Source organism: Phyllobates terribilis, unplaced genomic scaffold (assembly GCF_046119375.1).
Source record: "Phyllobates terribilis strain yellow unplaced genomic scaffold, ASM4611937v1 Scaffold_3__8_contigs__length_932513732, whole genome shotgun sequence".
Taxonomy (NCBI): domain Eukaryota; kingdom Metazoa; phylum Chordata; class Amphibia; order Anura; family Dendrobatidae; genus Phyllobates; species Phyllobates terribilis.
In genome coordinates this window covers 680178499-680203988 of record NW_027362763.1, presented here as the reverse complement: position 1 = coordinate 680203988, position 25490 = coordinate 680178499, and the positions used below count along the sequence as shown (strand labels likewise).

General features: G+C 47.5%; 1 protein-coding gene across 1 annotated transcript in view; it reads left to right on the top strand.

The window, feature by feature from the left end:
• The window catches only part of LOC141257346 (calpain-13-like), a 76328-nt gene that overhangs the window by 36937 nt on the left and 13901 nt on the right, over positions 1-25490 (top strand). Inside the window, exons 13-18 of the mRNA XM_073671810.1 lie at positions 6016-6176; positions 8924-9075; positions 12472-12674; positions 14593-14620; positions 15263-15298; positions 18098-18155. Of these exons, the coding sequence (XP_073527911.1) occupies positions 6016-6176; positions 8924-9075; positions 12472-12674; positions 14593-14620; positions 15263-15298; positions 18098-18155 (638 nt within the window). The remainder of the gene's footprint in view (positions 1-6015; positions 6177-8923; positions 9076-12471; positions 12675-14592; positions 14621-15262; positions 15299-18097; positions 18156-25490) is intronic.

Here is a 25490-nt window from a genome sequence, read left to right as displayed (position 1 = left end):
ACCCTTGGCCTTGGGTTCCCTGACCCTACACGTGGTTTGCCTTCAGGGTGGATGTGGTGGGTGGCCGTGGCAGATCCTGCCCACGGCCTCCGGTCTCTGGCTGAGGTATGCTTTAGCCCCCACCAGTTTGGGATCCGGTACCCTGTTGCCAACTCTTCACCCTAGGGTTGTACTTGGGTTCTCAGAGTTCCTTCTGTCTCCCCCTCTCTGGGTCTTTCTTGCTCTCCTCTCTCACTCTCTCTGGGCCTGGGGCTGCTCTTCTCTTCTGCTCTCTTCCTCTGACTCTGCAAAAGGCTGACTGACTTCTCACAGACTGACCCTGATCTTAGATGGTGCCCACCTTAAATACTCCCTCTATGTGTGAGCCCAGGTGACCAGCACCCAATGAGCTCCTAACTTTACCCAGGCTGCTCCCCCTATCTGCCCCTACACTACTGGGATGTACCACCCCCCTCCCACTCCAGCCAGGAACAGACTCGGTCGTACCTGCACATTTCTAAGTGGGAGTACCGTTGGTCTGTTCCTCGGAAATGGGATGTGTGTAGTGCATGCAGTTTTCTGAGCTCAGTTCCACACTCCATCCTTACCCGGGAGTGGAATACCACACCTCTGGCTTGAGGTGTAATACCCCTGTAGCAGCCGAATCCTCAGGGTGCTACATTCCCCCCTGGTAAATCACAGCACGTCCTCGGGCTGTAAGATATAAAACAACACCAAAACATACAATTTTTGCATAAACAACATAATAAAAACATATAAAACATATATATCAGCAATAAAACTTTTTTTCATAAATAACATTCTCGTAGACTTCTCTTGCTTCTAGCTCCTCCTCCGGACACTGTGCAACGTGTGCCCGGGAATAGTGCAACAGTTTCTCTAGAAAAATGGTTTTCCTATAAAACCGGTAGGGGGCGCTTTAGGAAGCGCAACTATATACAAGGGGCTATGGCCGCTCTCAGTCCTCGGCCAGGTATTTAGGAAAGGGATGACCGCTCTCAGTCCTCGGTCAGTGGGAATAAGGGAAATACGGGTAACAGTTCACACTTGTCCCAACGGGGACCATATTAGCAACAGTTCACTGTGCCCCGACGGGCAACTATATACAGCTTCTACTCTGCTGTACTCAACGACGACGTCCTCCTGCTCTTTCTTTGTGATTAACTTTAGTTTCAGACCCGTCCGGGTCCTCTTGCTCCTCCTCACACCGCAGCTCCTCCTCCGTTAGGCGATGCACATGGAGGGCGTAGGGTCCTTTGGCACACTTGTGCCGGGTGAAGGTGACCTCGTCCCCTATATACAGGTCACGTCCTCTGTGTCCCTCCGGTAGGTGGGACTCAACGTCTCTTCTTGTCACGAAGACGTCGCCTGGGGTGCGGTGATCTCTGATGAAGCCCCACCCGTGCTGCATATTAAACTTGATCACAGTCCCGGTGGAAGGGGGACCATGGGCTGCACGGGGACTCCTCCTGGCCCGGCTCTTCTGCTCCGCGCTCTTTATTTGGGCTTGTTGTTCCCGGACCCGCCTCTCTCTCCGCTCCCTCTCGAAGACCTCGAGCTGTTGCCGGCAGCACTCTGCACGCTCCGCTGCAGCTGCCCGAGTCTCCTGAGTGAACCCCATGAGGTCTTCTCCGGTGGGGTCCCACTCAAACTGGGTCTCTTCTAGCGGGGGCGAGATCCTCTTTATGGGCTTTGGAGCCGGGATCAGGGGTTCGTCTAGGGGTCTCTCTTTCCGGAGTCGGGGATGGTGAAACTCCGGTGGCCATATAAAGGGCTGCCCATCCGGGCACGAATGTTGGGCGAACAGATCTTCTCCCAGATGCGGCACTCTTGGTTTTATGGGCGCGGTGGTGGTGGCGCCCGGGTTGCCCAGACCTTGCGGCCAGGCCTGGGGCACCTGGAAAGTGAAGGGCACCGTAAGGACGGCGGCGCCCTGGGCTACTTGGCCCTGCGACCAGGCCGGTGGCTCCGCGGAGGTAGGGGGCGCTGTTGGTATTGCGGCGCCCGGGGGTACTAGGCCTTGCGACCAGGCCGATGGTACTTCCTGCTTGGTCACGCTCGGGGTCGAGGCGTGTGACGTCACAGGGGTCGCGGCTGCGGCTTCCGGTTGTGGCCTAGTCTGCGGCGGTGACGTTGCAGCGACGGGCACGGCAGGGGATACTTCGGGCTCTGCGACGGGGAGCTGGGGCAGGTACGCGGTTTCCCGGTTTGGGGTAGAGACGTCCCCTTTACCTGCCTCCCTTCGTTCGGCTCCCTTCTCGACGCCGTCTCCGGCCTTCAGTCCTCCTGCGCCATCCTCAGAGGCGGTCTGTCTCCTCATCTCGGGTGGCGTGCTCCGCTGACGAGTTCTTGTCTGCTGGGCCATCTCACGGCTCCACTCCGCCAACGTTTCTCGTTGCACCCGGGCCATCCTCCGTGCGAGGCCCTCCAGCGCAGTCTGTGCACACTCCCGATCTCGGGGGAGCTGTGCTAGGACCTCCACTAAGCCTAGTGGGGTCGTTGCTTCTAGCAGGCTCCTGACCAACGGGTCGGTGCTGCTCTGCTCTCTTCTCGTTGTCTCCAGCAGGCTCCTGGCCAGCGGGCCGGTGCTGCTCTGCTCTTCTTCCATCTCCGGGTAAGCTTCTTCTGGACTCAGCTCTAGGCTTCTTGTCTCCGGGTGCGCTCTCTCCAGACTGCTCCAGGCGACACCCATCTTTGCTCTCTCGTTCTCAGTCCTCCCACTTCGAGGGCGGTCCCGGGGCCACTTGGTGATTGTCAGCTCCAGGGGCAGTTCTTTCACGCTGACAGACACCTCTAGCATCACAGTCTCTGTTGGTGGGGGCGGTTTCCACTTTTGGCGCCATTTTCGGTCCTGGCCCACGATGGGAGGTGGCCTCTTGCCACCCTCTGGCACGCCCATAATGGCGTCCACTCTTCCAAGGCGGGAAATCTTCGGAAATGGCGGGAATCGTCTCCCAGTGGCGGGAAACTCTGCAGATGGCGGGAAAAAGCTGTTAATGGCGGACAACCGGCGGGAATCGATCTGTGATGGGGTCCGATGGCGGGGACCCTCCGGAACCGGCAGGAGACTTCTTTTTGAGGTAAACTTGTTCTTTTTTTCAGGCACGCAGTACCCGGGTGTTGCGGGCACGTGATCCTGCCGACTACGCCAAAGTTGACGCACCCCCTGGGCCATATTCTTTAGGGGAATACCCGGAGCCGGATCAGATGGGGGTTGTAGTCTCCGAGTGGCTGTGACCCGGTCCGTGCCCAGGGTGTCAAGCTCAGAGTATGTGGCAGTCCTACAGATGTTACAAAGTTCGTTATGTCGACTACGCCACCCGTTGGATTGTGGTCACTACGGCCGCCGCTGCAGCAGGGTCCGCTGAGGCTGATGGTGTTGGTGCAGCTTTAGATAATATAACCCCCAACGGGAGGGGTATGGCCTCAGGGGGTCAGGTGCAGAGGGTGGGGGTTGTGGTGGTGCAGCGTAGATGATAATTAAAGACAGAGTCGGGGTGTGCAGTTCAGGGTGTTTACTTACTGCAGATATTCCGGTCACTCCGGCCTTGAGTGACCACCCGAGCCGTGCTGCGTCCACCAGGTCCTGGATTCAGCCAACCCCCAAGCAAGTCCGGAGCGTGTCCCTGAGCCCTCCTTCTTGTCCTTTCTTCTGGCCGTCCCCACCAGGGATCCACCTAGGTCCAGCTCCCTCGGGCCTTCTGTTGGGAGACCCTTGGCCTTGGGTTCCCTGACCCTACACGTGGTTTGCCTTCAGGGTGGATGTGGTGGGTGGCCGTGGCAGATCCTGCCCACGGCCTCCGGTCTCTGGCTGAGGTATGCTTTAGCCCCCACCAGTTTGGGATCCGGTACCCTGTTGCCAACTCTTCACCCTAGGGTTGTACTTGGGTTCTCAGAGTTCCTTCTGTCTCCCCCTCTCTGGGTCTTTCTTGCTCTCCTCTCTCACTCTCTCTGGGCCTGGGGCTGCTCTTCTCTTCTGCTCTCTTCCTCTGACTCTGCAAAAGGCTGACTGACTTCTCACAGACTGACCCTGATCTTAGATGGTGCCCACCTTAAATACTCCCTCTATGTGTGAGCCCAGGTGACCAGCACCCAATGAGCTCCTAACTTTACCCAGGCTGCTCCCCCTATCTGCCCCTACACTACTGGGATGTACCACCCCCCTCCCACTCCAGCCAGGAACAGACTCGGTCGTACCTGCACATTTCTAAGTGGGAGTACCGTTGGTCTGTTCCTCGGAAATGGGATGTGTGTAGTGCATGCAGCTTTCTGAGCTCAGTTCCACACTCCATCTTTACCCGGGAGTGGAATACCACACCTCTGGCTTGAGGTGTAATACCCCTGTAGCAGCCGAATCCTCAGGGTGCTACACTAACAAGCAGTGCTTTTATGCAGGTGGGCTTAGCTCAGTACAAGATGAATCTCTTTAGGTCCCCTATGGCCTCTCTACAGTCCTTGGGCAATGCACCATATTTAGCACATAATACTCATCCCCACTGCTGGCTAGCTATGGTGCCGAAATGTTATACGTGATTTTACAGCTTAATTTTTTCTGCAATGCTGTATGTCTGAATGTGTATGATCCCTATTAGTAGAATAAAATAACTTTTTATGCTATACATTATCAAAGGCATGGGCACATCTCATCCTATGCTGTCCTCTTACACAGAAATATCACCAGCAACTGAACTCTTTAAAGGACACAATGTAAAACCCTCTCTTCTAATAAGTGGTACCTTAGAGCTCCTTATCAAATTCAGTATTAAGTTTTGTAAGACATTGGTGAACCCATTTTCAACCCCATTACAGCCCATTTTACCTGTACAACACAATTTTAACAAATTGCATGGAGTCAAAAACTACTTAGGCCACTGGCTAGTGTGGCTGTGATTTTGGGTCGTGTGGAGTTTGAGAGGAAGGAGGGAACTAAGCACTAACGCAATTTGGGTTCCAGAATATCAGCTTATGATGCAGACAATAGAAAACAGGTTGTATCACGTAGTGACAAGGGACCGTGGGCACCTACCCGATCACTTGAACTAGGGGCGCCCTAGTCTATCCCTGTCCCCCGGATTACCCTGGATGGTGTGGACGCTGGGGTCTCCTGCCTAGTTATGCTTTTAACTTAACCCCACCCAGGGAGGTGAGAGGCTGAAGTGTGTAGGAAAACACTAACCAGACAGACAGGGATAAACAGCCAGGGATAAAATAAAACAATCATACAAATGCACTCACAAAACAAACAGTGGAGGTATAGAAACGTGAAACCAAATGGGTAAGGATAAGGTTAAACATGCAAACCAACTCCACACAGCAATCTCCTTAATAAATCTCCAAACGCCGACTCCAAATAGTGAACTCCTTCACCACCAAATCAGGAAATAGAACTATCGCTGCCAACGGCGAGCATATGTACCCGAGAGGAGTGGCCAACACAGAACAGCTAAGACAATTCAGGATGTAGGGATCTAGGAGATCAACTGAACTAATTATCCCTTGCAGTGACAGAGCAAGGAAAACCTGCACTGTTTAATAGGATGTTGAAACAGTTCTTATCAGTGCATGAGTACGTGTGACCAGTCGCTGTGATCTTCTGGCCCCTCATTGTCAGGGTATCTTCGTGACAGGTTGCTCCCACTTGATCAATATCATTTTGGTGATTAGGTTTCTCTACCATGAAACAGATCCTTCTAGATTTCTGAATACTCACAGACTACCAAGAAGACCAGTGTTCAGAAATCACAACGAAACTGGCCAACAATCAGTGAAATAGTCATTATATCAAATGCACCAACAATAACAGTGATCAACTCACACAACCAATACAGTACTGTGCCATTGTGAGACACCAGTGGATGACAGTAGAGGTAGTCTCTTTATGAAACCTTAAAGAGATGTGTCATCAAAAAAAATATTCCTATTAAAAGTCTGTCAATTTCTACCTTTAAATGCACAATTTTAGCACTGCACACTCAAGAGTTGTTTAAAAGTTTACTAAAGTTTGTATTTTTTCAGGATGTGCTGGGAGGATTTTATTAAAGAATTTTCCAAGCTCATTATCTGCAATCAAGTTCCAGATTTCTATGATTGGGGAGATCAGGACAAGAAATGGTACAGAAAAATGTTTCGAAGCCGTTGGACGAAAGTGAACCTTTCCTGGAATAATATAGATAAAGGTAATTCTGTTTGGATTTGGGGACAACTATAATAGGTACATTACAGGTAGTACTGTTTTTATTTTTAAAGATGTTGTCTCATTAGAGATAACTCTTGATGAGCAAGCACTAAAATGCTTGAGTTATTGGTAGTCGAATCGAGCAGGTCAGGCACTCAGACGAGCTCGACTCAAGTAACGAGTATAATGGAAGTCTATGGAAAACTCTAGCATTTTTCCAGAAGACCCTAACAGGAGGGCTGGGGGGGGCAGGAAAATCACTGAAATGGATGGAAACCGCGTTCAAATGGAATGCGATCTGCATGGGAAGATGCCTGGACGCATCTCTGATTCCCAGGTCACTGCTGGGAACACTGTTGTCAGAGTATTAGGCTGTGTGCTCACGATCAGTAATACTTGCATTCTGGACGCAGCATAATTTCTTTATTAAAATAATAAATACATAATTGAAAAAAATGACATGGGGTCCTCCCTATCTTTGATAATGAGCCAAAGTAAAGCAGACAGCTGCGAGCTTATATTATCAGACTGGGAAGGTCCATAGTTATTTTGCCCTGCCCAGCGTAAAAATACAAGCCCTCAGCCACCCCAGAATTGGCGCATCACATTAGATGCACCAATTCTGAGGATTTGCCTGGCTCTTCCTGATTGCCCTGGTGTGGTGGCAATCGGGGTATTGGTAGTTGGGTTTGATGACAGCTGTGATTTGTCAAAAATCATATCTGCAATCAGCACCTGAGGTTAGTAATGGAGAGGTGTCTATCAGACACCCATATTATTAACCCGGGAATAAAAAATAGAAACACACACATGGAAAAAAAAACAATTTATTTGAATAAAGACCCCTCCACTCTATACCTCATTCACCAATTTATTGAAAAAAAGGAAAAAAAAACATGCAGGTCTGAAGTAATCCAACGAATCCAAAGTAGTCTGGATAAGGATACCTGAAAGACATAAAAAGTCATAAATAAAAACAAGAGACAGTCCCTCGTTCATCAATTTATTATCCAACATGTTACTGCTCAGGTCCGATGTAGTCCACATTCCTCAATTCTGTCTCCGGTTCATGTGAATAGCAGTAAAGTGACCGCTATTCACAGGCGCCAGGGAGTGATGTCAACCCTCATCATTGTTGCCAGGTCTCACTCAGCATGACTCAGCGGCTGTGATGATCTTTGTAGTCATTACTCGATGCCTGTGAATAGCAGTCACTTTACTCATTTTTTACATGAAACAACATCTTCATTGTTTTTGCTGTAACATTTATACTATTTTTCACATATATCTACAACAAAATCACACAAAAATCATCAATGGAAATCAAATTTATTAACCAATGGAGGCCTGGATTTGGAATCTCCCCCAAAATTAAAGGGGAAAAACACACTACAGGCTGATGCAACTTTGATGTAATGTCCTTAAAACAAGTCAAAATGAGGTTCAGTATTGTGTGTGGCCTCCACGTGCCTGTATGACCTCCCTACAACGCCTGGGCATGCTCCTGATGAGGTTGCAGATGGTCTCCTGTGGGATCTCCTTCCAGACCTGGACTAAAGCATCCGCCAACTCCTGGACAGTCTGTGGTGCAACGTTACGTTGATGGATGGAGCGAGACATGATATCCCAGATGTGCTCAATTGGATTCAGGTCTGGGGAACGGGCGGGCCAGTCCATAGCTTCAATGCCTTCATCTTGCAGGAACTGCTGACACACTCCAGCCACATGAGGTCTGGCATTGTCCTGCATTAGGAGGAATCCAGGGCCAACCGCACCAGCATATGGTCTCACAAGGGGTCTGAGGATCTCATCTCGGTACCTAATGGCATTCAGGCTACCTCTGGCGAGCACATGGAGGGCTGTGCGGCCCTCTAAAGAAATGCTGAAGGATGTTGCAGGCAGCAGATCGCTCTCCACGGCGTCTCCAGACTCTGTCACGTCTGTCACATGTGCTCAGTGTGAACCTGCTTTCATCTGTGAAGAGCACAGGGCGCCAGTGGCGACTTTGTCAATCTTGGTGTTCTGTGGCAAATTCCAAGCGTCCTGCATGGTGTTGGGCTGTGAGCACAACCCCTGTCTGTGGACGTTGGGCCCTCATACCATCCTCATGGAGTCATTTTCTAACCGTTTGTGCAGACACATGCACATTTGTGGCCAGCTGGAGGTCATTTTGCAGGGCTCTGGCAGTGCTCCTCCTGTTCCTCCTTGCACAAAGGAGGAGGTAACGGTCCTGCTGCTGGGTTGTTGCTCTCCTATGGCTCCCTCCACATCTCCTGGTATCTGCTCCATGCTCTGGACATTGTGCTGACAGACACAGCTACCCTTCTTGCCACAGCTCGCACTGATGTGCCATCCTGGATGAACTGCACTACCTGAGCAACTTCAGTGGGTTGTACTGTAGACATCGCCTCATGCTGCTGTACCTCTAGGGGTGAGAGCAATGGCAAAATGAAAAAGTGACCAAAAAAACAGCCTAAAGGGATGAGAACAGAGAAATGGTCTGTTGTCACCACCTGCAGAACCTCTCCTTTATAGGGGGTATCTTGCTAATTGCCTATCATTTCTACCAGTTGTCTGTTCCATTTGCACAACAGCAGGAGAAATTGATTCACAATCAGTGTTGCTTCATAACTGGACAGGTAGATTTCACAGAAGTATGATTGACTTGGAGTTACATTGTGTTGTTTAAGTGTTCCCTTTATTTTTTGAGCTGTGTATATAGATATAATTGCATCATGTTCACTTTAGATTTCTTCATCAAGAATCCTCTGTACATAATAACGGTGACCGCAACAGATGAGGTCAAGAGCGGAGAAAACGTGGTTGTTTCTCTCATGCAAGCCAGCAGAAACCGCCATAAATATGATGACTGGCTGCCAATCGGCTTCGAGATGTTTGAGGTATGTGGCACCTCGCCAGATAGTAACTGAACCACAAGTAGAGGAGGGCGACAAAGACAATTTCTGAATATGATTAAGTAGGCAGAAAATACCTAAAGCTGGTTCTACAATCTGATAATTGTCCCAGCAATCAGCCACATAATACAATGTATCCCTGTTTAGCTAAAAGTTGCATTGATTATATGGCTTGCCCTTATTGCTCGCTGCTCTTAATTTTATAGCTATTAATATGGTACTGTCATGTAGGAGAGCTGGTCTCCCTCACCTGAAATAAACAACACCGGCATTAGTAAAAGCAGGACCTTTCTCCAATGGACCTTGCTTCACTAAGGCCCTTCCCTAGCATGTGTTACTCACCCCCACTACTAGCTAGCTGTGATGCCGACATTCTCTGCTGGGCTTTATAGCTCTCCATTCCTTTGCCAGGCTATTGACTGTTAGTCTCAGTAGGTCTAATCTCTATTTCCATAATATGAAGAGTGTCGGAAAACATTTTGTTAACCTTCCACAGCACTTTGACCCATTCATGTCACCAGTAACTTAGTACATTATTTCTGTAATCCCTTCCAGATGTATAGGGTAATGTAAGTTCTATGTTGGCTATAAATGTATGGCTTGTGCTCTGAAGCAGCAACTCAAACCTCTAACAGGCTGACAATGACATCTAGAGAGACACTAACATACTGTGGCATACATAGCTCTCATAAATCAGTTATTCATTCATGTGGCATTTCTCCTAATTGTCACACAATTTCTTGCATTTAGGCTCGGACTCACCCCTATGGGAACACGGAAATCCCCCGGTGGGTCCCTGTGCAGATATGGCCCCCAACCCCACTGTATGGGCAGTACTTGGCATAATTCACTTGATTCACTGGGTACAGAAAAATGCAACATATCATCATTCATTTACCAAAATACTCAGTTTATTATTATGTAGAAGCATAGGTAAATTTGTGAATGAGGGTAGTGTAATATTTGCATGCAGGTGAATAGTGGGCCTCCCCAAAGTCAATGTTACTGGTGGGTCCTTGGCACCCCAGTCCAACACTGCTTACTTGTGTATCGCATCTTAGGCAAGTTAGGTTGTGATGGTATCTCTGCTGGAATAAGGTCATCAATAACCCAAATCAACAGCAAATTTATTTTTGTGAGAGATTGGTAAACCCATTTTAACTCTGTTGCAGGTATACAATTTATACACAGGTAAGCCTTGTAAAGAAGCTCAACTTTTGAGGGGTTTGGTCTGTGGTCTGTTTATTAGTAGTGATGAGCGAGTATGTTTTGTTAACCCTTTCGCTGAGTATGCTCTGGCGAGCACCGTAAAGCTTCTTGGTGTTATGTTGGAATCACTCCCGTGTGCATGATTTGCAACTGTTTGACAGCTTTAATACATGTGAGGAATGTGTAAGAAATAAACATTCCTCACATGTGGTAAAGCTGTCAAACAGTCGCAAATCATGCACACGGGAGTGATTCAAACATAACACCGAGCAGGTGTAACTACTCAGTGCTCGCCCGAGCATACTCGTCGAAAGGGTTAACAAAACATACTCGCTCATCACTATTTATTAGAACTCCATCTTGTAGTGTGTTGGACCTTCTTTGACCTTCAGAAATGCAGCAATTCTTCGTGGTGCAGATTCCACAAAGTGTTGAAATCGTTCTATAGGAATATTTGCCCATACAGATAGAAGAGCTTATCACAGTTCTTGCAAATCAGATGGAGGAACCGATATTTTGTGAACTGCCCATTGTACTTCGTTCTAGAAATGCTCTTTAGAGATAAGATCTGCAGATTGAAAAAACATCGTGAGCAATGAAAACTCACTGTTATTGGAACAAGTCTATATCCGTACAACCATTGTGTTGTGCCATGGTGCATTATCCAATGGCAATAAGGTAAACAGCTGCCATGGAGGCATGAACTTGGTCAATCGCAATGCTTAGGTAAGACCTTGTCATTCTGGTAACTGACATGCCTTCTTAGCGCTGTCGTGCTCACTGTGTTCATCGCTCCGCTTCTCCCAGTGTCAGGCTATTATGCTGACCTGCCTCTTGTAGCACTTCCAGAACTGTTTCATACTCATGTGGCTGGAGTCTCCACTTGGCTATAGGGAGATGCGGCCAGACTCTGCAGGAATTTAATTTGCTGTGTCCTGAAGAGTTTTGCTTCTCTGGCCTATCCCCTGCCAGCCGTGGATATATTAGGCAGCTCCTCCCTCCACACCGTACCTGAACTTGGGTTCCTAGTTTCAGTCCAACAGTAGTAAGTAATCTGTCAATGTGCATGTTTGTTTTGTCTCTTCTGTTACTGACGCGGCTTATTTACTAATTTTGTCTGACCTCTTCGACCCCAGCTTTGTATTTTGATCCTATGCTGTCCGCTCTGACCTTGGACTGTGTGACCATGTCTCTGTCTTTGCCCTCGGAGCTTCATGTTGTGCCTCTGATCCTTCGGTCAGCTGCTGCTGGTGTGGGGACTGCCCTTGTGTGGCTTCTGGTTACTACCCAAACGGTCCAAGCCTTTCCTTACCACCAGAGCGAGGCTCTAGTGAAGATCAGGTAGTGACTTAGTTATGCCCCTCCAGCGTAAACCAAGCCAGTGGCACAATTGGCCCACACCCACAGTTGTCACAGCCCTACTGTCCAGAAATCCATCCACAGGTATCAGTGATACAATTTATGTGATCTTTTTCCACTGTCTTGTTTTTCTATTTCCCATAGAAAGTAATGGCTCTGAAACTGGTCATCTGCTGTTATTGCCTGTTTGTGCTAAAGAACATCAAATTATTTTTTCTGGTATTTAGCGATGTAGTATTGGACTCCAGCGATGTAGGTTTCTTCACTGTGCACCACATGCTCATAAGAACAATTCTTGATATCCAATTTGATTCTCATCAAAATCCTCTTCTGATCCCTTTCATTAGAACGATTCTTCACGTCTTCCTCTGATCCCTTTAGTCGACAAAATGACAAGTTGTTTCCTTCCACAGGATTCTCTTTCTCTTGATGGTTTTCTTTGTTCTCATCATTCATGTATCACCCAGAGAAAAAGACAATGCTGTCCTTTGCGGCTTGACGTTCAACCTTGGTCACGGTACACACTTAAACTGATTGCTGGATTTTATGATGCTCTCTAGGTTTACATGTCTAATCTCCATACAGATTATAATGAAACAACCGGTGGTATCACAGTTTTAATTAATATGAATTTTGTTCATATTATTTCTACCTTTGTTATAATTATCAGGTTTATTATATGATTTATTAATACTCCTATGTTTACTATTATTGTTTTTATTATGCTATTCCTATAATTAATATTCTTCTTAAATTACTATATGTATAAATTATTGTAAAGATAGTGACTTTGATTGTCCTTGGGTCTCACAGTTTCCAGATTCTCAGGATAAAATCCCAGATTCCCTCTTAACTCCAGAGAAAATATCCAGTATTGAGTCTTGCAGGAATCACAATGTCGCTAAAGCATACAACCTGTCGCCGGGGCGGTACGGCATCATACCGTACACCACACAGAAGAAGAGAGTATCTTCATTCCTCTTTCAAGTTTTCCTGAAGAGTGAAGGCTGCATAGAGTAAGTACTTTTACATTTGTTCAGCCCCAGGTCATTACCAATTTCAGTAAAATGGCCCAAAATCTCATGTTGTTGGTTTGGGAGGCAAGATAGGCAGTTTACTAGGAGCTGATTAGATTATCCATAAATAACAGTTGAATGGTTAAAGTCATTTAACTCCTTAAGAACGAGGCCCATTTTTGACCTTGTGATAATTAACAGCAATGCTTTATATCATTAATCCATTTGAGCTCCATTTCTGATATAGAGCTGTATATCACTAATAAGAAAAATGATGACTGACTCAAGCCACCACTAGAGGGAGTCATGCTGCATACAAATGTCTTATTGCGATCAATGCGAGCTCCCCCTAGGGATGGTCACAGTCTTTGCAGATTTGATATTTAACTCGCATACCTATACTATCTTCCTCATCTCACTCTGTCTGGTTCGTTTTGTCCTGGGTTCCCTACATTTCTCCATTTACACCTTTTGCCTCAGCCAGACCCATAAGTCGCTGTTCATGGTTCCTCTCATTTAACCGCACCCGTCAAACCATATATTTAGGCCCTTATCACCTTCTGCTGCCTCAAATCATTTATCAAATTCACTCTTTTTCTGTCTTTTCCACACATCTCTGATCTAGTCTTCCAATACTTCCTCACACGAAATCTCCAGTCCTCACAAAATGTCCTTCTTTTATGCTCCTCAAATAACCATCTCCAAGGTTTCTCCTGCACTTCTTTTGACTTCTGGAATTCCTTACCCCAACTGGTCAGACAACCACCTACCAAATGCAACCAGAAAAGCTTACAACCTACAATAGCCATGCTGCTGTGAGAGTGAGATGTGTGGACATTGCTGTGGTGTCAACCTCCGGCCACAAGAGGTCTCTGTTGCCTCTAAAAGTGACTGGTCGGACGATCATACAGCTTCTTTAGAGAACAGTTACAGGCCGGTAAGTCCTGAGCTCAGGTCCCACCACAGGGATCCCGGTGGATGCGTGCACGCAAATAGCAGGAAGAGTTTGGCGCCAAACACAGGTTATCAATTAGAGACATTGGTTGTAGGCTGGTTTGGGTGAACCTTAGCTAGAGACTCCCCCCAGTGGTGAGCTTGTGTATAGTTAGAATAACAGTATTGTAAGCGTAGAGAGTTGTTAAGTTTATGAACTGTTGCGCTGCACCACTGCACGGGCAGCCTTGTGCACCCATGTGATTGCATTATTGCTCTGGTTAACACTCGGTTACCACATTAAGCAGAACCACTGGGTAGGCAAATTATAGTTCTTCTGTTAGTACATCTTGGTCCTGTCAGTTGTGCAGCGCAGGGGTCCTAGCTGTCCTGAACTAGGTGTGTGGAAATTTTATTAATGTTCCTTTCTTGCATTGCCGGGGCAACCCAGTTCCTGTTCTTAGTGAAAAGGTGTTCCCCAACAAATTGTCTGCTAGTATCCTTTGTCCTCGGCCCGCTGTATTCTGAGAGAGACCTCCTCGGTACACGATCTACACTGCCTCCAAACCGTCTCCTACTGCCTTCTTATTCCTTCCCTGTGGATTGTAAGACCTCGGGGGCAGAGTCCTCTCTACCCACCTTTTTATGTATTGCTATTTGTATGATATGTCCTGTAAACCCTGTTTCCTCATGTACATTGCCCCGGATATAAGAGCGCTTTAGAATAAATAATAATAACTTGGACCATAGAGTTATATTTAAAGCATGTATGTCAAAAGAAAAGGCTTTGAGAATTCAAGGCCAAAATATTGTTCTCCGGTAAATGAGCTAAAAATGGAGAAACTCTTTAAGCAATTATCTTAAAAAGCAATAAACTAAATAGTGATAAAGTAAAAGTCGTGTAAATATCAGTATGTTTTCTTTCTAAGTTTGCTATATAGTTGCCTTCAGAAAGAATAATACAATTTCCATTGTTTTATTGTAGTGACATGAGTCTTCGGCAGAGTCCTAATGTACGTATGTCATGACTGAAATAATTCCCATGTGATTGCAATATTCGCACTTGGAAGACTAGGACAGGATATTGCATGGAGGCAATATATAATTCAACAACATTGAGTAAAGCCTATTAGAAAGAAGTGTCACCAATTTAGTGCTTTTTCATTTCTTAATGTATCTCTATAATGGGTCATATGTCCATTTTTTCCAGTTTCAAATCCTCTGCAGCCACCACTAGAGGGAGCTCAAGACTTTACTGCATACAAAACCGTATCCAAAATGCTCCCTCTAGTGGTGGTGGCAACAGTATTACACTTCATTAATCTGGACCACAACTGAAATTATGTAGAATGATTCCTGCCCTCGAAGTGCTTTTTATAAAATTGGTGTTTTCTTTATGAATAGAGGAACTTTAGACGAGGGCTCAAGTACAACTGCTTCCATTCCTTCCCACCCTGCTTCCTTTGTGGAATCTATAAAAGAAACATTAGTAAAATTCAGGCAAATGCTGCTAAACTGTTATGCTTATGTCTGTAATGTGCAGAAGTGTGGATGAAGGGAGGGGGGGATTCAGAATATGAATATGATCACAGGGAAGCAGTTTCTTTGTGTCCTCTTAATTATTGCAGATTTTTTACTTTATTTCTTGATGTTAGGATGCTGAAACGATCTTCAAAGCTTACTCCACCAAGGTAAAGTTTTCTCCCTCCCTATATTTCTGTTTAGATCTGTAGATTGTAAGCCCTTAAATAGTGATAAGTGAGATCAGTCAATGTCCGGCAGCCGGGACCCCACTGATTGCCAGAACCGGGAGGTTCTATATTGTGTAGCACAAGTCAGTGCGAGGCCTACAAATAATTTCCAGAATGATGTGAAAGACATAAATAGGCACTTTGTTGCACTGACATGAATGTCAACCTCAATATTCCACGTATGCCTAAAAGGACAGGGGTCTAATGTCCCCAAATCTGCTGTAAAGTCTTACAAAAGTCTGGGTGGTATTATAGGGGGCATCTTTATAGAAAAATGCCCCCATAACAGCCTCTAGTCTTTTGTAAGACATCCAGGGTTTGACGGGGTGTCTGGGGCCCACAGGGGAAATTGTTGACTCTAGGAACCCACCATACAGCTACATGCAAATACCTGTTAGCCGTTACTCCCGTTATAGTGGAGCACCGACATTGACAAATCATCACCGATCCACAGTTTATAGGTGATAACTTATTGATCGGTGGAATCCGAGCATTGGAAACCGCACCAATCGGAAGAATGGGGAACTTTTATCCCCATTTTAAAATGCAGCGGCAGGTGGGACGTCTGACCGCAGCTCCATTCATCCTCTTTGGAGCTTCCATTAAAAGCCAAGTGCAGCCTCTTAGATAATGAATGGATCAGTGGTTGAGTCGCATATCCCGCTCCATACTAATGGGGATAAAAGCTCCACATTCTGAAGATCGGTGCAGGTCCCAGCAGTCGGACCCCTACCAATCAATAACATCACTTATCCTTTGGCCACATTCAGTATTTGGTCAGTATTTTACATCAGTATTTGTTATTCAAAACCAGGAGTGGAACAATCAAAGGAAAAGTATAATAGAAACTCTTCACCACTTCTGCATTTATCACCCATTACTGGTTTTGGCTTACAAATGCTGATGTAATATAATGACCAAATACTGAATGTGTGAACGGGGCCTTAGGATAGTTTATTACTTGTTTTCATCGTACAATACCTATAAGTGCATATTTGCTACTGTGTAATAGTCACAGGACAGGGAGGGGTTAAACATTCAAGTATTTAATCTCTATTGGGAATCAAGAATCTTCCCCTTATTGATATCAGGGAGAACAAATGGCCGCCATACACGACACAATCCACCAATCCACTATACCAATACCAGTACCACCACATACAAGGGATAAATACTGCCACACAGTGACCAGACTACATATTACCACCACATCGTGACTGAATAATACCGAAAACAAGGAACAAATACAGCCACACCATGACCAGACCACATAGTGACCGAATACCAAATACAGGCGATTAATACAGTCACACCATGACAAGACCACATATTACCTCCACATAGTGACTGAATAATATCATCACACCATTACCAGACCACATAGAGACTGAATAATATTGTCACATCATGACCAGATCAGGTATTACCACCACAGTGACCGAATAATAACACATACAAGGAACAAATACACACCAATGCCAGATCATATATTACCACCTCATAGTGACCAAATAATACAATAGTGATCATTAATAAAAAACACAATACTAATGACACTAATATTACCACTGGTGACATTATACACAGGAGTTCTGTATATAGTGTCAGAGTACAGGAAACACAGGGATCACCGGTGACATTATACACAGGAGCCTGTATATAGTGCACAGGTAATACAGTGATCACCGGTGACATTACAGCATATACAGAGCCCCTGTATATGCTGTAATACAGGTATATACAGGTGATACAGTGACCATCTCCATACAGTATATTGGCCCCTTGTAATGCTGCTCCATACAGTATATTGGCCCCATGCTTCTCCATATGGTATATTGGCCCCATGCTGCTCCATACAGTAAATTGGCCCCATGTTGCTCCATACAGTATATTGACCCCATGCTGCTCCATACAGTATATTGGCCCCATGCTGCTCCATACAGTATATTGGCTCCATGCTACTCCATACAGTATATTGGTCCCACATAATGCTGTTCCATATGGAATTGGCCCCATGCTGCTCCATACAGTATATTGGCCCCATGCTGCTCCAAACGGTATATTGGCCCCATGCTGCTCCAAACGGTATATTGGCCCCATGCTGCTCCATACAGTATATTAACTCCATGCTGCTCCATATGGTATATTGGCCCCTTGTAATGCTGCTCCATACGGTATATTGGCCCCATGCTGCTCCATACGGTATATTGGCCCCATGCTGCTCCATACGGTATATTGGCTCCATGCTGCTCCATACGGTATATTGGCCCATGCTGCTTCATACGGTATATTGGCCCCTTGTAATGCTGCTCCATACGGCATATTGGCCCCATGCTGTTCCATACGGTATATTGGCCCCATGCTGCTCCATACGGTATATTGGCCCCATGCTGCTCCATACGGTATATTGGCACCCTGCCTCCCGCGCTTTTAAAGGGCCCATGTCCCTAAAAAAAAAAAATCCCTCTTCTTCTTCTTTTTCTCTGGAGCCCACCGGGCATTTCACCAATACCTCGCCACGCCAGTCCGACCCTGAATACATCTATCATTCGGCGAGAAAGTGAGTGTGAATGGTCCGATCACACATAGAGGATGATATTGAGGGTTTTCTTCTCCCGTTTCTTGCTCCCAGTTCTCTGTACAGTTATATATATATTTATTTGCTTCCATATAGAGTATATACAGTGTGATGCAATGTAATAATGGATGGGTCTTATCTCCTGATTTATCCTGTAACAGGAATCCAAAATCTTTGTCTGGAATCTGAAACAACTTCTGAATGATCAGTTAATTAAAGGTAATACTGGGAAATGAGTAAAGAAATGAAAGAAAGCAAATGGTTTTCAGCTAAAAGGATGAAAATTGTGTCTGTCAGGTATTCCACAGTGACGACACTGGGGATATCACGCAATATTTCACTGTGCCGTCACTGTGTCACAGATTTCGTCCAGAATCGCAAGCACACAATCCAGACTACTTGGGTACCGGCAAGCGACCAGTGAGCGTATGGCGTCACACCTCTGGATTCCAACGCATGGAATAAGTGTTTACGCACTTCGTGTGGTCACTGTCAGCTTCACGATAGCCCAATTAATATTATTATTCACTGCCACCACCATCCAGATATGAAATATAATACAGGCCTGGGCGGACGCCTGTGTTCTGGTAGTGTATATGGCTTCGGGGGAGGGAACGATTACAGGGCAAAAGAAACAGAACTATTAAATTTTATATTTAATCCAAAAGGGAAGCAGTGTTTAGAAAAAATATATACAAGGATTTTACAAAGGAGACATTAAAATACATAAGCAGTTACACAAAATAATAAGGATTAAGGAAGAAACTTACTATATGATAGCTGAGATGATTCACTATAGGTGGAGGAGGGGCTCCCCGATTTGATTAGACTGTTATCGAACAGAATTCGTTGCTTACAGTCCTTATACCCCTCTGGCAATGAATGAATCTCCAACCTCAGCCAACTATTTTATGCTATTTTATGCCCTTCATGTTTGTATTAAAAGACTAACTTTTGGGATAACTTATCGCTCGTTGATCCCAGAAGCCCAAAAGTGATTCCATATTTTCTATTATGATTTTACCTTAATTTAGAGACCACATATGGCATAGTTGCAGTCTGCTATTCTGGTGTTTTTGCGCTACAGCTTCACAGAGGGATTTTCAGCGACAGAAAAATATCCCTATTGTTCCCTAACTGACCCTGCCCCTAAAAATATGGGACCCATCATTACCGGGTGTATGGAACTTTAGTTATTCCATATTTCGTATCGGAGTCGAAAATCCTACAGTCTTTGTTTAAACGCTCTTTGAGACTAAACTAGCCATTTCCTCCTTCCTTCCATCTCTGCACCTATGCTGGAAGGTGTCAATCTATCCCAGGTCTGTGTTAAGAGGAAATCCATTCATATGTTAAGTAGAGTAGGCTATTGAGCTTCTTGCACTGTTACTTGCATACAGACAGCTGCGTGGACTGTCAACTCTTGTCTCGTTACAAAAGATGGATACGGGAAGGGTGAGGGAGCTTCAGGGGAAGCAAGAAAGAATATGTTCAATATTTCTCAATATCTTCTTGACAGTGGCTGACATTGTTTTATCCCTTTATGTTTTAGTTTTCAACATTTGCTGGGACAAATGTTTTGCATATTTTGTTATGTGTAGTCAAATTTTGCCTACATTTTTTAATGTGTGCTTTTAGGTTAAAACATGTCAAAGACAAAGCCAAATTTATCACCAGATGTCAGGAAGCTTATTATTCTGAGAGTGAAGTCAGGGAAAAGCCATAAAGAGGCAGCTATGGAATTCAACTGTTCTCAGAGTCAAGTGTCAGGTATATTAAAGAAAGAAAAAGAAGGTTATGGGACAGCTGACAAACCTAGAAGTGGACGACAATGGGAAGCTTCCTCCAGAGCTTATCACATTATTAAGAAAAAGTCAGTATCTGATGTCCATAAAAGTGCTGTACAGATTTCACACAAAATGAATGAAGAATATGGGATCAAACTGAGTCGCCAAACTGTGGTGCGACGGCTAAGAGCAGAAGGGTGAATGTACGCGGTCTAGTCAAGAAGCCTTTCATGTCTGCAAAGAACCGGAAGGTCCGACTTGAGTTTGCCAAAGAACACAGCCAACGGAAAGAGACAGATTGGTGTAAGGTGTTTTGGTTGGATGAATCCAAGTTCAATCTGTTTGGTAGTGATGGCAAGCACTATATATACCACCCAATTGGAAAATGTAATGATGTAAGGTGCCAAACACCTACAGTGAAACATGGTGGTGGAATTGTCATGGTTTGGGGCTGCTTTTTTGCATCTGCCATTGTCCCTCTGCATAGAATTGATGGAAATATGACTGCTACCATGTACAAGGATATACTGGAGAATGTCTTGCTGCCACATGGTAAAACCAAAGTAGATAGGGGATGGAAATTCCAGCAAGACAATGATCTTAAGCACACATCCAACTTAGTCAAAAATTGGTTAGCAAAGAAAAATGTCTGCCTGTTGCAATGGCCGAGCGAATCACCTGATTTACACCCTATAGCGCACCTTTGGGATGAGTTAGGGTGATGAGTTGGGGCCCGTACCCAGAGTAATAAAGATGAATTGTGCAAGATCCCTCAAGATGTCTTGAATACCCGAGTGGCTTCAATGCCCCGTCGGTGCGGTGCAGTAGTTAAAGCAACAGGTTATGCTACAAAATACTAAGTTATGGCATTGTAAACAATGAATTACTCTCTATGTTGTGATCAATAAATAGTAGATGCAAAACTTTTGGCCGTCAGTTTTCTTTAAGTAAATGACCGTACTTATATTCAAAAGCATTTTGGTTAAAAATCATGGCTTGCATGATGACAACTTCATGCACTTTCAATTCATCCCCAGGAAAATGGCATCACAACAACCAGACAGAAGTAATCACACTTTTTAAAAAAATGCTAAACTTTTGGTCGCTATACTGAGACATATATATATATATATATATATATATATATATACAGTACAGACCAAAAGTTTGGACACACCTTCTCATTTAAAGATTTTTCTATATTTTCCTGGCTATGAAAATTGTACATTCACACTTAAGGCATCAAAACTATGAATTAACACATGTGGAATTATATACTTAACAAAAAAGTGTGAAACAACTGAAAATATGTCTTATATTCTAAGTTCTTCAAAGTGGCCACCTTTTCCTTTGATGACTGCTTTTCACACTCTTGGCATTCTCTTGATGAGCTTCAAGAGGTAGTCTCCGGAAATGGCTTTCACTTCACAGGTGTGCCCTGTCAGGTTTAATAAGTGGGATTTCTTGCCTTATAAATGGGGTTGGGACCATCAGTTGTGTTTTGCAGAAGTCTGGTGGATACACAGCTGATAGTCCTACTGAATAGACTGTTAGAATTTGTATTATGGCAAGAAAAAAGCAGCTAAGTAAAGAAAAACGAGTGGCCATCATCACTTTAAGAAATGAAGGTCAGTCAGTCCGAAAAATTGGGAAAACTTTGAAAGTGTCCCCAAGTGCAGTTGCAAAAACCATCAAGCGCTACAAAGAAACTGGCTCATATGAGGACCGCCCCAGAAAAGGAAGACCAAGAGTCACCTCTGCTTCTGAGGATAAGTTTATCCGAGGCACCAGCCTCAGAAATCGCAGGTTAACAGCAGCTCAGATTAGAGACCAGGTCAATGCCACACAGAGTTCTAGCAGCAGACACATCTCTTCAAAAACTGTTAAGAGGAGACTTTGTGCAGCAGGCCTTCATGGTAAAATAGCTGCTAGGAAACCACTGCTAAGGACAGGCAACAAGCAGAAGAGACTTGTTTGGGCTAAAGAACACAAGGAATGGACATTAGACCAGTGGAAATCTGTGCTTTGTTCTGATGAGTCCAAATTTGAGATCTTTGGTTCCAACCACCGTGTCTTTGTGCGACGCAGAAAAGGTGAACGGATGGACTCTACATGCCTGGTTCCCACCGTGAAGCATGGAGGAGGAGGTGTGATAGTGTGGGGTTGCTTTGCTGGTGACACTGTTGGGGATTTATTCAAAATTGAAGGCATACTGAACCAGCATGGCTACCACAGCATCTTGCAGCGGCATGGTATTCCATCCGGTTTGCGTTTAGTTGGATCATCATTTATTTTTCAACAGGACAATGACCCCAAACACACCTCCAGGCTGTGTAAGGGCTATTTGACCAAGAAGGAGAGTGATGGGGTGCTATGCCAGATTACCTGGCCTCCGCAGTCACCAGACCTGAACCCAATCGAGATGGTTTAGGGTGAGCTGGACCGCAGAGTGAAGGCAAAAGGGCCAACAAGTGCTAAGTGTAATGCACACGCCCGGGCTGAGTGGCGTGTGCGTGTTTATGTAGTGATTCCACTGTGCTATGAACCGGAGAGTGCCTGGAGGGGCGTAACTAAGTATCTGCCCGATCCGACCAAGATCGCACGACGGCATACGACGCCAGTGCACCAGGGAGCACCGAGTGGATAGGACCCAGTACAGACTGGGACTCAGGAACAGAACCGCAGACGCGGTGGACAAACAGCAGAGTGAGGCCTCCCAGAGCGGCGGGCAAGAGCAGAACAAGACGAGACCGCCTGGAGCGGTGAGCGAGAGAAGAGCAGGACAAGGCCACTTGGAGCAGTGAGCGAGAGAGGAGCAGGACGAGACTGCCGAAGCAGCGAGCAAAGGGTCAGAGCAGAGCGAGACTGCAGGAGCAGCGAGCAAAGGGCCAGAGCGGAGCGAGACTGCCGGAGCAACGAGCAAAGGGTCAGAGCGGAGCGAGACTGCCAGAGCAGCGAGCAAGGGGGCAGAGCGGAGCGAGACTGCCGGAGCAGCGAGCAAAGGGTCAGAGCGGAGCGAGACTGCCGGAGCAGCGAGCTAAGGGTCAGAGCGGAGCGAGACTGCCGGAGCAGCGAGCAAAGGGTCAGAGCGGAGCGAGACTGCCGGAGCAGCGAGCAAAGGGTCAGAGCGGAGCGAGACTGCCGGAGTAGCGAGCAAAGGGTCAGAGTGGAGCGAGACTGCCGGAGCAGCGAGCAAAGGGTCAGAACGGAGCGAGACTGCCGGAGCAGCGAGCAAAGGGTCAGAGCAGAGCGAGACTGCTGGAGCAGCGAGCAAAGGGTCAGAGCGGAGCGAGACTGCCGGAGCAGCGAGCAAAGGGTCAGAGCGGAGCGAGACTGCCGGAGCAGCGAGCAAAGGGCCAGAGCGGAGCGAGACTGCCGGAGCAACGAGCAAAGGGTCAGAGCGGAGCGAGACTGCTAGAGCAGCGAGCAAGGGGGCAGAGCGGAACGAGACTGCCGGAGCAGCGAGCAAAGGGTCAGAGCGGAGCTAGACTGCCGGAGCAGCGAGCAAAGGGTCAGAGCGGAGCGAGACTGCCGGAGCAGCGAGCAAAGGGTCAGAATGGAGCGAGACTGCCGGAGCAGCGAGCAAAGGGTCAGAGCAGAGCGAGACTGCTGGAGCAGCGAGCAAAGGGTCAGAGCGGAGCGAGACTGCCGGAGCAGCGAGCTAAGGGTCAGAGCGGAGCGAGACTGCCGGAGCAGCGAGCAAAGGGTCAGAGCGGAGCGAGACTGCCGGAGCAGCGAGCAAAGGGTCAGAGCGGAGCGAGACTGCCGGAGCAGCGAGCTAAGGGTCAGAGCGGAGCGAGACTGCCGGAGCAGCGAGCAAAGGGTCAGAGCGGAGCGAGACTGCCGGAGCAGCGAGCAAAGGGTCAGAGCGGAGCGAGACTGCCGGAGCAGCGAGCTAAGGGTCAGAGCGGAGCGAGACTGCCGGAGCAGCGAGCAAAGGGTCAGAGCGGAGCGAGACTGCCGGAGCAGCGAGCAAAGGGTCAGAGCGGAGCGAGACTGCCGGAGCAGCGAGCAAAGGGTCAGAGCGGAGCGAGACTGCCGGAGCAGCGAGCAAAGGGTCAGAGCGGAGCGAGACTGCCGGAGCAGCGAGCAAAGGGTCAGAGCGGAGCGAGACTGCCGGAGTAGCGAGCAAAGGGTCAGAGCGGAGCGAGACTGCCGGAGCAGCGAGCAAAGGGTCAGAGCGGAGCGAGACTGCCGGAGCAGCGAGCAAAGGGTCAGAGCGGAGCGAGACTGCCGGAGCAGCGAGCAAAGGGTCAGAGCGGAGCGAGACTGCCGGAGCAGCGAGCAAAGGGTCAGAGCGGAGCGAGACTGCCGGAGCAGCGAGCAAAGGGTCAGAGCGGAGCGAGACTGCCGGAGCAGCGAGCAAAGGGTCAGAGCGGAGCGAGACTGCCGGAGTAGCGAGCAAAGGGTCAGAGCGGAGCGAGACTGCCGGAGCAGCGAGCAAAGGGTCAGAACGGAGCGAGACTGCCGGAGCAGCGAGCAAAGGGTCAGAGCAGAGCGAGACTGCTGGAGCAGCAAGCAAAGGGTCAGAGCGGAGCGAGACTGCCGGAGCAGCGAGCAAAGGGTCAGAGCGGAGCGAGACTGCCGGAGCAGCGAGCAAAGGGCCAGAGCGGAGCGAGACTGCCGGAGCAACGAGCAAAGGGTCAGAGCGGAGCGAGACTGCCAGAGCAGCGAGCAAGGGGGCAGAGCGGAGCGAGACTGCCGGAGCAGCGAGCAAAGGGTCAGAGCGGAGCGAGACTGCCGGAGCAGCGAGCAAAGGGTCAGAGCGGAGCGAGACTGCCGGAGCAGCGAGCAAAGGGTCAGAGCGGAGTGAGACTGCCGGAGCAGCGAGCAAAGGGCCAGAGCGGAGCGAGACTGCCGAAGCAGCGAGCAAAGGGTCAGAGCGGAGCGAGACTGCCGGAGCAGCGAGCAAAGGGTCAGAGTGGAGCGAGACTGCCGGAGCAGCGAGCAAAGCGTCAGAGCAGAGCGTGACTGGCGGAGCAGTGAGCAAAGGCTCAGAGCGGAGCAGGACTGCCGGAGCAGTGAGCAAAGGGTCAGAGCGGAGCAGGACTGCCAGAGCAGTGAGCAAGGCAGAGCAGGCTAGAACCGCCGGAGCGGTGAGCAAGGCAGAGCAGGAGGGACAGGGCTCTGTTCACACGGAACAGACAGGAAGGGAAAGGCAGAACCAGATACCCACAGGGTACTGCAGTGAAGTAGCGAGTGGACCACAAACTCACAAACGGAAGTACAGTGACAACGAGCAGGAGTTAGGTACGAGTTCAGACTCTGCAGAAAAAGGGAAGGTACGGACAAAGAGAAAAACAGGAAACAGGCTAGGAGAGTATTCAGACAAGAACAGACACAGCAGCAAGATACAGGAGCGGGTCTAGGTATGCGGCCCCTAGAAGGCGGAACGAACAGGCTAGGAACGTGTTCAGACAGGAACAGGCAAGATACAGGAACGGGTCTAGGTATGCGGCCCCTAGAAGGCGGAAATAACAGGCTAGGAGCGTGTTCACACAGGCCTGGAAATACAGCCTCCAGGATAGGCAGAAGACAACAGGCTAGAAGATAATACAGACAGGATACAGTTCAGACACGGGAACTGATACTGAAGGCAGGAAACATAAACGGGACCTGGCATATCAGTGACCAGAAGCCAACTGACAGAACACAATGCTCAGGCAGGGTTTCTTGGGAGGAGCTGGGTTAAATACCAGATGACAGACAGCAATAGGCTGAGGATGCACAAGGGGTGTGCCCGCAGCAGGTACAAGAAACAGGAAGT